This window comes from Vicugna pacos, chromosome 1, assembly GCF_048564905.1.
Source record: "Vicugna pacos chromosome 1, VicPac4, whole genome shotgun sequence".
In the NCBI taxonomy this organism is placed as follows: domain Eukaryota; kingdom Metazoa; phylum Chordata; class Mammalia; order Artiodactyla; family Camelidae; genus Vicugna; species Vicugna pacos.
Window position 1 is genome coordinate 38768463 of NC_132987.1, and position 18823 is coordinate 38787285.

Genomic DNA, 18823 nt, shown 5'->3' on the forward strand with positions numbered 1-18823 from the left:
GACATACTATGTATTTGCTTATTGTCTCTCTCCTTCTACTAGATTAGGCCCCTGAAGGCAGAAACTTTCTCTGTGATTTTTTCCCCCAACATTTTCCTCTTTGTTCTTTTCTTTCTTTCCCTGGATACTTTTTTATTCTTGTTGTATTGACATCACCCAGGTAATACATATAGGCTTCAAATATATCTGTTGAATGACTAGATGGAAGAATGAATAAACAAATCACCATAATCTATGACCCGTCTATACAAAAAATTTTAACGTGTGGTTAGGAAGGACTCTATAAGAGATGTAGATTTCTATTACAAAGAATTTGATAAAATATGTAATTTTTTCTACTTCCAGAAACATTATCAAACCAATGAAAGCATGATGGGAACTATGGTTTTTAAGAAAAACATGAAATTCTATCACTTGTGGTATCATTGGCTTATAGTGGTTTATCGGATAAGATATATTTTTGTAATCAATATTTAACTCTAGTCATAAAATAAATATTATTTTGATATCAAGTTTAGAGAATGATACACCAAAAGTGATTCGATTTAATTTGTATAAGACATAGATTCACTTGCTTTTATATAACTGAGGTCTGGAGACAAGTTAATATTCACATTTCATGTATAATAAACCTATAGATTATCCTGTCAGGTTAATAGTACCTATCATGCTAATGCGAAGGTGTCCAAGCAGGCTATTAACACACCGAAAACTTAAAAGACTAGAATCATGCTTTTTACTACTCTAATCTTGAGTGTTATTGACTGGGAAGGAAAATTGGCACAAGAATAATTTCTGGGATCTCATCAATCTAACGAAATACATTTAAATCACTTTTGATTGTGGAAATCAGAAAAATACAGTATTTTCTACAGCCAAATATTTAAAGTCATATTTTGCTTACTGCATTTTGTTACTGAATGAAATATGAAGTTATTATTTTGTACCTGACAAGTATTTGAAGTATTGCATTTATATATGTAGTCCTGAAAATAACTCTGATTTTTCAAAAGTAATTGATGGATTAATTCTAATTTGAGATTGAACTTAAAATTTACAAGTGGACTGAATGTTATAATTTTTTTCCAACTACAAGGAAAACTTTGCGAAAGCACAGAGAACAAACCCCACTAAATTATTTCCAAGTATATGGATCCTACAAGTATGATTTCCCATGTTTTAACGAGACCCTTACACTACAAGAACATTTGTTTTCTCCTTCTTTGCTGTGATAGAGTATTTCAAAACACTTAGCCAACGATATTTTAGTTTTGTAGCTATCTTCATAGATGTAGTAGCCCTTTGGGGATTCTGGGCGTTTCTCTTTGTTCCACTGTCACTGAGAGTAAAATATTGCTGCACTGGGAACTGGTTTTGCAAGTGATCATATTTAGATTTTAACTTCTCCCATAACATAATCCTACCTTTTCAAATAAGTTACACTAATTCTTGTATTTTTTCACCTACATTTATAGTCTATCTGTTAAACTCAAGGTCATTTATAGGAACACTGCAGCTAACATTTACTGTTTTAGTCCTTATGAATTTCTCACCTAATTCCTAAGGGGAGGAGAGGATCTGAAGCAATTGAACATTGATGCTGTCATGATAATAATAAAATAAATCCTAGGGGATTTGAACCCTGACCCTTTTGTAAAGTCATCAAAATGTTCCAGTTAGGTTAATTATGATAATGTACCACAAATAATTACAGAATCAGAGGGTAAGGGCTTTTTTCTTCAATCTGGAAACCACATGAACTATTACCTGTCAGGAAATCTAATTATAAGCCTGATGATAATTGGACTAGACGGCCAGATGACAGTGGTTCACAAACTTAAACTTGTCTCTGCATGTCAGGATGTCTAATTTTAGTCTGTTCTCTGCCCTGACCTCTGTACCATTAACCAGGCAGGTATCAGTATGCTAACACGTTAAAATTGTAAGTTTGCAACCAAATGCACTTCCTAAGCATATTTAATGACTGCTTTCAATAATTCATGGTGAAGGCAGCCTGGTGAATGGATGATAGGAGGAAATGGAGGCTAATAGTCTGGAGTCTTGGTTAATCTTTGTTCTGTCACCTATTAGCTCCAATTCGCTTTTCTTCTATGGCCCACACTCTTCTCATCAGAAAATGTTAGATAGTGTCATCATTTCAGCAAACTTTCATTCTAATATTAGCATCCATATACTTCACGCTTTGTCAGTGTTCACTTTAAACCTATCTTTAACTGATACCCTTTTGGTTTATTTAAGACATCGCTTGTGAAGAGGTGTGTTGTAATTAAGTTTTAGAATACTTATTTTAAGTTGAAAAATATGATTAAAAATAAATTCAAGTGTAATTTGAAAATGAATTTCTTGGTGAAAGGATTTGCATGAACTCTATAAAATGAGAACAGACGCATGCTAGATTCCTACACAGAGCTGCAGTGTGAAGGAGCAGTGGCCCTCCACTTATCATTACTTCCACTTTTCTTCAGTTTTTCTATTACCTTTTGAAAACATAAAATGATCCCAGAAGAAGGAAAAAAAGAGCACACAAAGAAAATACACTTGTCTGAAAAATAAGTGGGGTTGAAATGTTATTTCAATCACTTTATTTCTTGTGTCATTTATAAATAAACACGATAGAAATATACCTATTGAACACCAAATATTATTAAATCAACTTGGCATTATAAATATTAGAAAATGAATTATTATTAAGTCATTCCTACCAGTATAGTGAAGTTAGAGCAATGCATATGAAACACCCTTCCTCTATATTACTGGAATACAGCAATAAAATTCATTGCTTTAGAAACCTGGCAAATCTGTACTTTCTGATGATTGCATTTACAATTTAGCACTCAAAGGCATGTCTATTTTACATTCTCCCAATTATTCTAAAAAATCTTGTGCACTACGAAATTATGGCTTAGCATTTCATTTAAGCTCACCTACTTTCAGTACAAATATCAAGAACTGTTCCTATTTCCTTTTTACAGATCAGTGAGCCAAGGGACTGAAAGTTTAGTTATGTATATTTGTTACTATTTAATAAAGCGTTACTTCTGTGATAAAATCCCTTACACTGTAAGGGAATAAATAATAAAGTACATGAGAATGGCAGCAGGTGCACTGCTGTAAAGTTACTTAAAAATACTTTGTTAAGTAACTTATTGGTGTCATGATATCAAAACAGGAAAAAATAAAAGTGACTTGTGTCATATAATTTATTTCGGGCAAAAAAAATGAGTTAGGAAACATTAACCAGTTCAGATGGGTCTCTGAATAAATGAATTCTCACCAAAAAGACAGAAGCACATTAATTGCCTCAATTTTGCAGTTTACCTTTATTTATTTGAAAATGTGCTTGATTAATGTTGAGCCAGGAAATTAAACAATTGTACATTTTTGGGAGGAAGCCAAGTTTAATCTTAGATGAGAATAGAATGAAGTAGTTTATGCCTGGTAGGGAAAAAAATCAAAAATTTTAAAAGGAAATGAGAAATGCAATTTTCTGTTGGTATTAAACTTTACTTCAATGTGTCAGTAAGGGAGATATATTTATAGCCCCATTTTACAGATAAGGAAAAACAGTAAGGAATTTTAAATAACTTGCTTAAGGTTATATACAAAGGATCTATAGAAAGATGAAAACTGGACGCCTCAAGGCTATCACTTAGGATGGGGGCGACTGTGTGACTGCACTGTAAATGGCTCCCCTTGAAGTTGTGCACTCAAGGAGCTCTGAGTGTAGCACCCAGAGAGGATACAGTAAATAAAAGGTGCTCTGCAACAGCAGAGGCAAGTGGAGAGGTCCTGGAACCATGATCCTCCTCTCTCTGACATTATGCTACTAAATGCATTTTGGCTTATTTTCCTTCTTTAGCTGTTCTCATCTCTCTGACAAATCAAGTTTGATTTCACCAACTCCCTGTATTACTGGGGTAGTGCTGAAAATATGTCATTAAGGGCTGGCTAATTTAATCTACTGGTCATCAAGTTACTGACTGGATAAATAATTGATGGATATATGTTATATTGGTATTTCAACACACAGTCTCCTAGAATACTGGATGTGATGCACATATGGACCTGTCTGCTTTTTGCGTAAGGCTTTAAATTTGTTTTTAGAGATGGGATTGAGGGAAAAGCAGGAGCAAGTAAAGTACATAGAGGTGGTAACTCCAATTAGCAAAGGCATAAATTATACTGTGGCTTCAATTTTGGAAGAAATCTCAAACACTGCAACTAAAGACACCAAATTTGAATACCATTTAGAGCTTTCACATGATAATGTTTTCTTTATTTTTGCCAAGAAGTCAAATTAAAAAGGTTTTTTATATAATCTTAGAAATTGGCAAGATCTTTTAAGATTCTCTTTAAGCACAAATGCACAGAGGGGTTGGGTTTTCATCTTCATCCATGATGGAGTAATTGAAACTGGATTAACTTCCCCACCATAAACAATTATTTTCTGGACCAAAACAAACAAAACAAAACAAGAAAAACCAAGGCAATATGTTTCAAGAACTGGATAGCACATAGTACAAGTCTATGATGTTTGAGAGAAGGGGAACTTTAAGGTGAGTCCATGTTTACTGTGGTTATTCAAGTGAGGACACTTTGTTGTCCAGGATGCGGGGAGCTTGAGCCTAACACTGAGGTTAAAAGACAGAAATAAGAGTTGAGGGATATAGAAGAAACCGGAATCTGTGGGACAGGTCTCCCTGTGATTTTAAAAAAGAAAAAAAAAATAGTTCAATCGAAGTCAAATAAAGGAAGGTATTTTCAGATAAAAGAAAGGAGAGAGAATTTGAAAGTAGCCAACCTGCACAATGAGAAATCCTACAGGATGTTCTCCAGCACCAAGGGAAATAATGCCAGATGAAAACTAGAATCCACAGGAAAGAGCAAAGAACATTGGAAATGGTATACACACGGGTAAACATGAAAGATTATTTTTCTTGTCTTTTATGAATGTGCATTAATATAATTGATTGTATAAAGCAAATAACATGTAGGAAGGATTTTATATTATACATTGTATAAACATATGACAACAATATAAAAAAGTTGGAGAATACATGAAACTATATCGTTTGTTACATCTGTGAGTTGTACCAGTGAAATGGAAAATGGGAAACATGAATTGTTCTGAAAGTGGGAAATGTCAGTTGCAAAGCACAAAGTGCTTCATTATTAACTCTAAGTAGACAGTTACAAGTTACAGAAACAATTGTTAGCATTAAAGCAAACCCTGGGGGAAAAAATTAAAGGCAAAACTATACATATATATATATATATATATAAAACTGAGTCACTTTGCTGTACACCTGAGACTAACACAACATTGCAAATAACCCATACTTCAATAAAAAGTTTTAAAACACCAAGATGGTAGATTTAAACAAAACATATTGATAATTACATTAAATGTCAAATAGATTAATCACATCAACTGTAAGATTTTTTTAAAAATATAGGTGGATTGGAATAAAAGGATGGAACAAAATATATTACGCAAACTTAAGCATGGGAAACTTGATGTATCTATCTTGATATTAGGCAAAGCCAACTTCAGGACAAAGAGAGAGATTTCATAATGATAAAGCAGTCAATCAGAATAAATAATCCTAAATGTGCACAAAATTAATAGTATAGATTTAAAATACTAAAAGGCAAATTAGCAGAACTAAATGGGGAAATAAGTAAAACCACAACTATAGTTGAAGATGTGGAATATCCTTCTCAGTATTTAAAACAAGTAGACAAAAATACTAGGAAGAATAGTAAAAGACCTGAGCCACCATGAACTAATTCATTTACAGAATACACTGCACCAAATAATCAAAGAACACACATCCTTTTCAAGAGCACATAAAATAATCACCTATATGGATCATATGCTGGGTCATAAAATAATTCTCAATATATTTCAAAGTGGAAAATCTTACAGAGTACAGTCTCCTCTGAGAACCAAATTAAATCATAAATCTACAACAAGATATCTAGTAATTATCCAAATGTTTGGAAGTTAAATAAGAGACAACTAAACAATCAATTGACAAAAAACAAAACCAAACCACAAAGAAAACTTCAAAATTATTTTGAAGTTAATCATAATGAGAAATACAATATACACTAAACTTATTATTTAAGGAGAAAAATTTATTAAAACGATTTATGACCCATGAACTTGAAAACTCATTTTACTGAATGATAATTGCAACTCATAGTTCTACTTTTTTATTTTCTCAATGTGTCATTTTGGGGTTATGTGGAAGTAAAAACCTGCAGTTTCTCAATCTTGGCGTTACTGACATTTGGAGTGAAGAATTTGCTGCTGCTGGGGGCTGTCCTGTGAACTGTAAGATGTTTAGCAGCATCCCTGGCCTCGGTGGCTCCCCTCCTCCCAGCAGTGACACACAAATAACTCCAGACATTGTTAAACATCCCTGGTAAGAGCAGTGGAGGGGAACCAAAAGGAAGAATCGCGCTGGGTTGAGAACCACAGTTAGAACATCATGTTTGTGGTCAAATGTGGGTAGATTTCCAAACCTAACACTTAAACTCCCTGCTTCCATGAAGTTTACTTAATCATTCTAAGTGTCTATATTTATTCATAGGTCTATTTTGAAAAAAGACAATGCATACCAGGAGATTAACATTATGTTTGCCATCATGTCAACTCTCAACATATATGACATGCTCTTATTATCTCTGTTCAACTGTGCAAATACAGAGTATAAAGAAACTCACCAACTAAAATGACATCTTGTTATGGCTAAACTACTTTGAAAAGTTTACTTTAATCTTTATGGTTTATAACCTTGTTTATATGCATTTATCATTATAATTAAAATGTGTCAACCTTCATTTATTTCCCATTAAAATATGCTAATCATAGAAGCAGATTAGGATTAAACAATCCATTATCCTATCAAGTGTCAAATATTATCTTCTTTGATCTGTTGCTCTCTGTGTGCCATAAAAATTGCATTTACCACATCTGGTTGTCGGGTTCTCCACCGTGACATGAGAAAATAGAAATTCTTTGATGATTTAAACATGCAAAATATGAAGTCCTTTAAAAATTACAAACATCAATAATTTTAAGAAATACTTCCCCTTAAATTATTGACAATCTCTAGAATTGCAAGAAAGAAATAAAAACATATTCAAATGATTGGCCATGTCTTTAGGGAGAGAAAAGAGTAAAATAGAAGTAATTCTAACACAGCTCTAGAAATAAGATGATCCTTCTTAAGCATAAATTTAGGCTGATGTTGAGAAGGGATAAGAATAAGATATTGCACAGCTGCAAATAATATAATAGCCCACATATCTTGAAAAAATATTTTTTACTCATACTGGCTTTTACTCATTCAATCATTAACCAAATATTTGTTAAGTGTGACATATACCAATGTCAATACTTTAATGAGTATCCAATAAAACCATAACTTCTTTCTCAAGAAGCCAGTTTCAGAATATAATGAAAGACAGCCTATAGACAAGTGACAGTCAGTGACTTCTGTGAGAGTGAAAAAGAGGTCTGGAGCAATTACAGCTCTAGGAATTAAAGATATGCCATATGAAACATGCAGTTGGTCAAAACCTTAATGAAGTAGTAAAGGGAGGTAAACCTTCTAAACAGGGCACAGAGCAAGAACAAGGCTCTGAAGTGTAGTTAAGCTTGAAATCTTTGGTGTTAATGAGATAGCTGATCTACCAAACAGCCAGGTATGGGGGATTTGAGTTGCAGCAAGATCACAGAAGATCAAGGCCAAGATTAATGTCAGGTGGAAGAATTTTAACTTTACACCCAGCAAATAAGTGTGAAAATTTTTCAGAAGAATTATACCACACAAGTACTTTGTAGAAAGATACATACAGTAACATGGAGGACCATGAATTCCAAATGGAAGACAGAAAAGAAACCCAGAAAGCAATATCGTTTTCAATATTCTTTTCAATTATGAAAGACAAGATGGTGGATTGGATTAGCACATCAACCAGTTTGTGAGTTTGTGTAACCACTTTTAAAGAAAGAGATGCCCACATTTCTATTTTTTAGTTATTCTCATTGATACAAATTATTCCAATGTATAAAATTCAATTTGGGGTGAGAAGCATAGTGAAAAAAACTTTGTTTTACATACACATAAAATATAAAAAAATAGAAAATATATTCAGAGATTATTTTCTTCTGCCTATTGATGACAGAACATCACAATACTTACAACATATGAGGGAGAATATGTTCTTTTGTAACGTCTCTGATTATATGTCCCCCTTAGGACTACTCAAGTAGAAAATAGCTTAGCTAAACAAGAGGAACCTTGTAGCTCTTTTCCAACCCAGATTACACGAAAGCTCTAAACAGATGTGTTAGGGAATAAAAAAATGATAAAATGGCAACTCTATATTTTGGGTAATCTGAGAGTCAACCTTATCACCATTTGTCATTTGATTTTCCTGAGCAGGCATGTGCTTCTTTGTGTATCAGGTACCAATGTCCCACTGCATCAGTGCATGAGAACAAGAGATATATTCCTACTCTTTCCTAAACATGTGAACATTCTCAACTTTCAGGTTAAACAGAATGGTTGCAATTTTAGTTCTCGAGGTAAACATCTATTTTCATATAAATGTTGACTAACATTGTTAAAGTACTTTGCAGTATTTTGGAAATGAAATCAGAAAATATTTTTTGTAAGAGTTCTTATGATTATTTCTTTTAAGCATTCTGATGCAAGGAATTGAAATGCACTACATAATAAAAAACAAAACCAGCTTAAGCTATGAAGAGAAGAAATAATCAAATTGTGTCTGTCCCTTTAGTGAAGTCTATACTGGAGACCAGGCAAAGCTCAGCAAAACAAAACAAGCAACACTCAATATGAACAATTACAAAAATTGGCACTTACCCATATTTTGCAAAATTTGCCCAACGTTTCATAATGGATCTACTCAAAATTTCCTCAGCTTTTGTGTAATTAACTCTTCTTTCCAGAGGTAAACCAAAGACAAATTCAATCTCATAACCATGCATCACTCCCATCCATTCTGGCCAAGGGAGTTTGGAGGATCGGTGTTCAAAATAGTAGAAGAAGGCATCATTCCCCATTTCTGAGAACTTTTTGGTGAACTCCAAGGCAGGGCATATAATGTTATAATCCCCAACAACATCATCCAAGGCTTCACGGTAGTTTTCAGCTCTCTGATCATCTAACCAGTCCATGTAGTGGAAAAGGATTGATTCCTTTCCAAATGCACTCACTCCTGGGAAAAATATTTTTAACCCTTCTTGAAATTCTTTTCTACTTATAATACTGTTGTTATCTTTGCTGAAACCAGGAGCACCATATACTAAAAATGCTGTCCCTTCGTCTTTATTAACACCCACCAAGATCTGGGTTTTTTTGAACTGTCCAAGTTGGAGTAGTGTGCCTGGCATGTCAGTGAGAAAATCACCATCGACAGTTGGACCAAAGTTTACTGACAAGAGCATATCATAGGGGACAACAAATACTTCATTCAGAAGAATTTCCTGGGGATCTTTATTTCGAAGACATTTGATAATCTCAGTCTCATTTTCTCTAGAGCAACCAATAAACTTAGCTAAGGTCAACGTTCTGTTCCTAGCTTCATAAGGAGATGTCACTGCCCAAGGGGCGTTAGACGATCCACTTTGCAGGATGGCTCTGCTGAACAGAGGGTGGCTTCTAGGAGAAAGTAAATGAAAGCTAACTGAAGCTGCTCCCGCACTTTCTCCAAAGAGAGTGACGCTTTTAGGATTTCCACCAAAGGCTGCTATGTTTTTTTGGACCCACTGAAGTGCCAGCTGTTGATCAAATAAGCCCATGTTCCCTGGTGCTTCAGGATTTCCCGGTAAGGCCAAGAAGCCCAGGGCCCCCACCCTGTAGTTCATTGAAACCACGATAACTCTTTCAACCCGCGCCAAAAACTTGCCATCGTAAACATGTAAAGATGAAGTTCCAGTCTGAAAACTCCCGCCATAGATCCATACCATTACAGTCGCATTTTTTGGTTTAGGTGCTGGAACCCACACATTCAGATATAAACAGTCTTCACTGAGGTCAGTGTTTGGGTTCCACATCTCGGATCCAAGGAAGCCTGGGAAACTTTGATCTGTTTTCTGACAGCAAGAATTTGCGTATTTTGTGGCATTCCAAATATCAGACCATTTGGTCAAGGACTGTGGCTTTTTGAATCGAAGTCTGCCAAGAGGTGGCTGTGCATAGGGGATTCCAAGAAAGGCTGTTACTGTGCCACCAAGAACTGGCAGGTTCATCCCTCTGACTTTTCCATTCTTGGTGGTAATTATGGTGTCTTCTTCAGTATGTGACTTCCCAACAAGGGCCCAGAGCAGAAGAAACCGCAAGAGAAACTGGATGTATCTGATTGTACCCTCACTCTGCATCTTGGTTTCTGAAAAAGAGGTAAGCAGGCAGTTTTAACGGTGTCTGGTATTATATTTTATTGATGATAATTAACTAAAATATAGTAGTTCTTATTAATCCTACAAATTATGAAAAATAGTAAATCTGCTATTGCTATGAAGGTTTACATAAAAAAAGTAGAATATGGTTGGAGATATTTCAGTTTTCAATTTAGAAAAGAAATAAGTCAAAGGGAAAAGCAGAAACTATTTCACTTTGGAATGATTCATTTTCAAACTTGTGTAAGATTTAGTATTTCAAGGAGGAAATCTGTCCCAGGCATAAGTATGTGTGTATACCACACACAGCACCACCGAAGGTGGCATTAAGTGGTAATCTGCTTATGATAGACATAATAGATAAAATTTCTACCATGGTTAGAGGAGGAAATACAGGCTCATGTGTTGTCTGAAATATATACAGTTCTAATCACGGCTGGCTGGCTCTTGACAGAACTGGGAAGCAGGTTAAGAACCTTGGAGGATCCTCCATTACTGTCTTTTTCTGTTTCCACAATCCTTTCTGTGCTCCTTTTTGCTTAGTGGTTTCTTCCTCTAAACAATCATAGTCTATGGTCAGAAGAGAATTTGGACAAGCTATTCACAGAATATTAAGAAAAAAAATACAGTAGCTGTCATTTATTCTACAAATTGTGAAAACTAACAAATTTGCTATCGCTATAAAGACCTATGGGTAAAATTGGAAAGGGAAAGCCATGGATGTATACCAGACAATTTCTCTGAAACTAAATAACCATGAAGGGCTTTCCTACCTGAATTATATTGTCAGTGGAGAAACTGGCTGAGAAAGTAATGTGTGGGGGAAGAAACTGACTTAGAAGAAATTTTACACTCAAGGGGTTACTCAATGCATGCCTGTTAATTTGTTAATTGAAGAAAATCTGTGCAACTAGGGAGGTTAAACATGTTAGCATGGTCAGATTTATGTGTATTTTGATAGTGGACAAAATGAGTGAAATAAAAGGACTAAAACTGAGAATTATTGAGAAAAATGGAGGGAAGCAAAAGTAGTATTTGAGACTTACACAATCATTACTATTTGACATTTCATCAAATAAATATTATTTGATAATATATAATAATATTTATTTGATGAAATAAAGAGAATATTTGGGGAGATCAGAGTTTATTAAAAAGTCATAATGCACACTTGAGATTCTTTTAAATAAAAATATTAAATCAGATTCTGAAACTCTAAGTGACAAAGAGGAACAGAAAAATGTAATGAAGGTATAATTTAAAAGAACTAACATCTTCATATAGCTGAAAGAAGAAAGAAAACCTACTTAAAATTGTCAAATACAAATACTAATTCTCATCCACATAGCAAAGGTCCATAAATGTATAAAATATTTTAGTATGTTTTGATACTGTAATTATAAATACAAACTATTTGTCCAAGAAGCTAATACTGTCACCATTGAGAATTTGTATCAGTTTTTTTTTTTCTTTTTAAAATTTAGATTGCCTTCAGAGCACTATCCTGATAACTGTCCCAGATTTAGGGTCTTCATATTCACTGCTCAGGATAGCTGGCAATCAAAAAGGATTTTCTGATTCCCTCCAAATATCTAAATAAATGAATTCATTGTGTACACTATTTTGTTCAGTGTCCAGTACTTATGGATATATCTCTACCTCTACCTCTGTTTCTGTCTCTGTCTCTGTCTATGTCTATGGCTGTGCCTGTATCTATACCCAATTCTATAACTATCCATAGGTTTATGCATATATATCTATACATAATTAGTGTTCCCAATTTTGATACAACTGAATTTGTGCTAATACCAATAAAACGTATTATTGAAGTATATAATATTTAACACTATTTATATACTATCATTATAATCACAATAAATGTAATTTGTTATCTTCTAAAAATATTAAATAAATCATCATAATAATATAAAGGTTACTATAAACTTGACACTTACTAATGCAATTTATATTTTGCATAGCAAATATAAAATTAATACCAAAATATTTTGACTTTGTATGTAATTAATAAACATAACAGTTTTCACTGTGTATGTTAAAAAGTGGTCCTATAATATCTAAAAGGTTGTGATATCATTCCCATGTCACTTAGGTTGATTTACATAACTACTTGTATGTTTTTATTTATATTTTGTGCTGAGTAGAACTTAATGTTATATAATATGATTTATACGAATAATAATCTTACTTTTTCAGCAATAGTATCTGTGAGTCATCACCTCGTTATTAGTAATACAAGTAATTACACCTTGTAATTCTGAAAAATGTAATTAGTAACATTCAAAAAAGCCATTGTCAGCTTCTATTCATTTCAAGAATTATGATATAATTCCAACTCACCTTTGTGCTACCTTTTGGAGACTGTTATATAGCATGTTATTAAATCTAGGTTTTAATATGAAAATATGCTTAGGTTCACATATTCATAGCTAGTGTAGGCTAATCTTTTTATATTTAGGTGCAGTACTTTGTTTAAGTAAGCATTGCATTGGTCTTTTCATAATCTGGTATTCTCTAGTCTAATACGTTGCTCTGTAGTTTTAGCTTTTATGTTTTTAATATATATTATCACATGATTAAATAATTGAATGAAAGATAAATAAAGAACACTAAGAAATGTTATTAGTCTATATCTCTAAATCTTTATTAATAATTAAAATATTAGATAAAACTTCATTATTTCCTGCTATAAATTCTGGTGTGAATTGACCACTGGCAGTTAAATAAACAGTTTTAACTCTGGAATACTAAACATGCTTGTCACAAAAAATGGAGTAAATTTTCACACCAAATACAACTGAGTATTTGAACTTAGGTTAATTAACTTATTGTCATGATCTTTAATATTTGATCAAAGGGAGGAGCTTTTGTTTGGAATTACAAAAGAAAATGAATGATGGGGCTAGGAAGATGGAAGAAACTGAAAGCTAATGAATACTGCAGGGTCCAAGTTTATCAAATGCTCCAGGATATCAAAATCTACGGACAATTTTGGGAAAATATTCTAAACATAAAACAAAACCTTTTAAAATTAAAAAAGGCAAAAAAATCATTTCCTATCTTTTGCATTTTTAATTCAGTTTTGAAATTAGTATCGAAATTCCTCAATTGATTTAAAAAATATGTAATGTTATGCTATAAGATATGGGTATAATACTATTATTGATATAGAGAGCTCTTTATTTGCCATGTACTTTTCATAATTGGTCTCAATCAAATGTTCAAAATAATTGGCCAGCCAAGGACTTCTTAAAGGTTGGTCAAGTCAATATTGACAATATTATTCTCTGAGTGTAATTTTCCTGTCTTTTAAAAAGTTAGAATATATATTTCTATGTTAAAATAAAGACACAACATGGTGGGGAAAGAGCCATCTAGACAATATGATCCAGAACAAGCACCACTAAAATGTATCAAATTAAAACAACCAAGCCTTTATACCAACCTAAAAAGCTTGTTTTGTTGTGGGCTAAGTGAAGTGGGGAAGTGAGGAAGTCTCTTTATAAATAGACTATACCACTGTCTTTCAGGGATCCTCCAGATACCCAATCAGCACTAAAAGGATGTGTACAGACAGAAGACACTATGTTAGGTATGAGAATCAGGTCTGTGTCTGTCCTCATTCAGGAAGAACATTCACAAACTTTTCACTGTGCGATTAATTTGAACATTTAGTATTAGACAGATATCTTGGGTCTTCTTTGAAAGTTCAGTCTGTTCTCTGCCTGACATCTATTTGGTTATCATTCTCTAACATTTGAGACAGTCCAGTTTTGATAAAAATGAGCAGAGTATGGCATGAAAGCATTAAAGGGAAGCCAACATGCAATTTAAATATATATTATTAATAGTTGCCAAGAAATTTGTAAATAAGATGCCATTTGCTAAGATGTTAGCTTCTATTTTAAAGACTGAAATGTGGAGTAGATCCTAAATATTTTCATCCAATTAAAGAAGCAGGACATTAAAAACAAGCAACAACAGCAACAAATCTAGGAGAATAAAACAGAACTGTGTAAATCCAGTTAGAAATTTAATTTGCATCCAAAAGACCACATTATTTCAAGTTCACAGAGAATTCTAAAGATTGTCATTAAAATGAAAGCCACCTTTTAAAAGCTTATGCTTAACCTTAAAGTAACTACATATTTATATAAGGGAAATATATTTATCATAGCTATAGGATAGTTTATATTATGGAAAGGATTATACAGACTAGTGAAAATAACTCCCAATTAAGTTTATTATCATGCAATATATTCATTAAAAATTTAAAAATTATAAATAGAAATCAGAAATAATGAAATAATTTTGTTCATATTTCAGTTTACTTTTTCATTTATTTTATACTCAATGCTTAATCCTCTGATTAAACAAGAACTAATATCATCAAAACAAAAGTAGATTTACAAAATTAAAGGGAAACCAGAAAGTCAATATTTGTTTATTGTTTCTATAATAATACAAATAAGAGCAAATGTAAAATACTTTGCTAATAACACACATATTAAAAGAAAGAGGACAAACAGGGCAAAAGGGACAAAAATTTATAAATCAAATCAGGAAACAGATTTTCCTTTTAAATAAAAGAAACTTAGACCTTTCCTTCGCCAGTTGATACTGTTTGTTTCAGATGGCAAAATGCTGATTAAGAAAGTACTGTGCAAAGCCAGACAATAAGAGAACTATTCATTTTAAGCCACTTTTAAAAAAGAGAAGAAGAAAAAACACAGAATCAAAAACCCCTTTTTTTTATTCTTTTAGGGAGAAATTCACTAAACAGTGCATTTAAGGGTAAAAAACAGCATATAAAATGTTTTCCCTCAGGGGTTGCATTAGGAACATACATCACAGTGATTCCACAAGTGCTAAGTTCCTTTGTACAAAGTTGAATAAATCCATTATTTCCTTAGCAGTTATATGGACTCAGTCTTCGTTCCCCGAATAACAGAAAGATCTGATGCAAATAGCTGCTCCCTTGCTCCCTCTGTCCCATTTACAATGACTGTCGCCCCCAACAGAGCAGCAAAGGGGCACAGCAAACACGTGAAGTGTTCACATTCCTCCTACAGAATGAGCTTCACAGTAACTTGCATCTCTACACGAGGATGTAAATTAAGAGCAACTTACCCGACTCACTGATGATAAAGTTTGCAGCGAGTGGAAACCATGCAATACTTCAGGGAAATGCAGTATGCAGCTGCTGCTCCAGGCTGTAAATTGGACCGCACTGACATTACAATCAACTGTTACTGACAAAGCTCGCGAGAGTTGGCAACAGCAACTTGATCTAGAGGCAGCCAATCTTCACTTTCTGACATCTGTTCAGAGGCTAATAGTATGAATGCAGTAGTAGTTCATTTACAAAAGTATTACCGAGGCAGGCTTATGATTGCCGGCGCTTATCTAAAAGTGGAGGGAAAAAAATACAGAACCTTCTGTAACAGACGTTGAAACTGAACAGAAAATAGTTTTTTTTTTTTAACATAACCAGAACTTTTATGATTTTTTCCTCTTTTATGGAATATACATCTTTGTTATGCTCTTTTTGATTTAAAGATATACATGTTGTTTTAAAGAAGTGCTGTTACTGAAATCTTTGTTCCTTCGATCTGTGCCGATGATGTAGTTATAAAGGAGTGTAAAAGATTAAACAGGAAACAAAATAATTACTCTGTAGGTAAAGCTAAGAAAATCAAAGGACTAGTTGTATTAATGAATGAACGTCTTTAATATGTATGTCCTGCCAACCTCCACGCCCCAGCACTCATTTAAATTACACGAAACTCAATGTTGGTGATTCCCCAATCAGCGAGCCTGCAGGCAGTCAAGTGTAACGAGAAGCCACGATTTTCTGGTCTAGACAAGGAAAATACACTGAAGAGTCGTCACTAAACTTTACAGAAAAGACATGTTTGTCAGCTGAACGTGGCGGAACTCTCCAGGAGGTATTTATGTCTCTCAGGCTTATCTTCCTTGAATTAGGTATTTGGGAAAATGAAAGAACAACAACAACAACAAAAAACCCAAAAAACAAAAACAAATCCTTTTTTATTAACTGTTTAATACTTGACTTCCCAACGCAGTTACATTCTTTATCTCTCGCAAATGCAAATGATGACTTTCACTTTTAAGTCTCATTTTTGGGCTCACTGTTGGCTAACAGGTAGGCATGCAATTGTAGGTAAGGCCATTTTTTGTTTTTAAAACATACTGTTTTTGTTTTTTAAACATAGTGTTTAAAATTTCAAACATGCAAATGTAAAAATTGCCATTTGTTATTAGTACTATCTTGTGCGTGTCATTATAATTGACAGTATATATAAATTATTTTGTTTTACTCTGGCAATATATGAGTTAAATATTACTAACCACATTTTCAGATGAGGACACTAAAACTGCCTAAAGATCAGAAACTTGGCTGTATATATCTGATTCCTCCTGGAATCAGAATTTTAACCTAGATTTGTCTAGTGTCATTTCATGTCAACTCTTTCCAAGATGGTGAAGGAGTATAAAGCAAACTAACCAACTGACTTCCCTGATACGAAACTGTTTGCCGAGAATAACTTTAACCCAGAGGTTATGCTCCAGGAAGGAGATAACAGGCTGATAATCTCAGAAGAATGGACAGACCTCCAGAGTTCCTCCTGAAGATTCATTAAGGTGAAGAGGAATGTAGCGCTGATTGTTATCACCTTTTCTGTTCCTTCCAGTTTTTCTACAAAAGGGGTTAAGACCCCAACCCCTAGATGAGCTCAGAGCCTTTAAGGCATTATCCTGCTGTGACTCCCTTTGCCAGGCAAGGCACTGAAGCTGCTGTTTTCTTTGCTCCCAAAACTCTGCCTCCGAGCTCTAATTCACTTTCCATGGTGCAGAGGACAATTTTTTGGTAACAATAGTAGCCACTTTGGTCTTTTAAAGTTCTCTTTCCTGGGAAAATTGCTGCTTAGCAGGCATTTATTAAGCAATGACTTTCACAATCACAATGATTCATATTGTGTTTTGAATATAGTTCATTGTAATGACAAAGTTTTAGAATGTATGGTCTATCTAAAAGGGAGAAAAAAAGTTACACAAAGTTTTAGAATGTATGGTCTATCTAAAAGGGAGAAAAAAAGGTTTTTTTCAGACATGGTACACTGACAGTTCTGCAATGGGTACTTAAGTGATGGTATTTCTGTTTAAAATATAGTCACTCTGGTGACCCATGTGAAAGAGAGTTCATTAGTTTAATATATGTTACTTTTTTATCCAAATGTCAAAATTCTTTCCTGTCACACAGCTCCACTAATTGTTTTCTATGCGGGCATGTGACTGGTCTTATTCCCAAACCCTGCAATTGCTGAGGGATGCTTTTGATGTTACTGAGTTCAGCAGAGCAGTTTCCATGCTCTTAATACCCCTCACCACAATGAAAAGATATCACATATATACATAGTTGGTTTTCATCTTTAAATGGGAAGCGAAACAATAAAATAATCCATTACAAGATTTTAATCTTTAACACATATTTAAACTAGGTGACTAGCAACAATAACTGATTACAAAATCTGGCAATTTTTCTTCCACCCAATATCTTTGCTTCAGTGAACCATCTCTAGTTAACTGTCTCTTTAGTTCATTTGTCCTCATGATTTCTCAAGTATGTCACATTATTCGATGCATTACTGCAGTGCATTTCTTCTTCCTGTCTTATTGGAGGACTTCTTCCTTTGTGCCTCAACATACAGCTGCTACGTTACTTCTGTGATGTCATTATTTTTTTCACACGGAGCCATCAGAAGGATGGTCGCAGGCAGTGAGTTTTGTTTCAGGCTTAGTAGACAAGCAGTATTCTGTTACCTGACAGCCTTGATGGCTAATGATCATGCTGTTAGATGCTGAGAATGCCCTGTAAGTAACACTCCTGAAATACCGCAGATACTTGACACAACATTCATACCGCTCAGGTTTTGCAACCATATAAGCTGAAACTCTGGCAAGGCACCCCTTACGGTCTTGACTGTGAACATTTTCTGTTAGTCTCTTACAGAGGCTTTTTGCTTTTAACGTTTCACTATAACAGTTACCACTGGTCTGGTTGTTTTCTACGTAGCAGCATTGAAGGAGGTTTGAGACAGTATGGGAAAAAATCATCCCGTATTATACATTAGTCTTCCTTAGGCATATTCATGGCACAAAAATGCCCTTATGTTTTATAAATACTTCTAATTTTTTATAAGAACAATGCCTTCTCTAAAGAAAATATGGCTTCAAAAAATACCCAATATTTTACATTTCACAAAGATGGGAAAGATCACTTGATGTATTCCATTTTAGATTTTTAAAAATCAAAATACACAG

General features: G+C 33.8%; 1 protein-coding gene across 1 annotated transcript in view; it reads right to left on the reverse strand.

Annotated features, from left to right (window-relative positions):
* BCHE (butyrylcholinesterase) overlaps positions 1-15733 on the reverse strand; it is a 50546-nt gene extending 34813 nt beyond the window's left edge. Inside the window, exons 1-2 of the mRNA XM_006200845.3 lie at positions 15608-15733; positions 8925-10449 (exon numbers count right to left, since the gene is read on the reverse strand). Of these exons, the coding sequence (XP_006200907.1) occupies positions 8925-10441 (1517 nt within the window). The 5' untranslated portion in view covers positions 10442-10449; positions 15608-15733. The remainder of the gene's footprint in view (positions 1-8924; positions 10450-15607) is intronic.
* Between the last annotated feature and the right edge of the window lie 3090 nt (positions 15734-18823).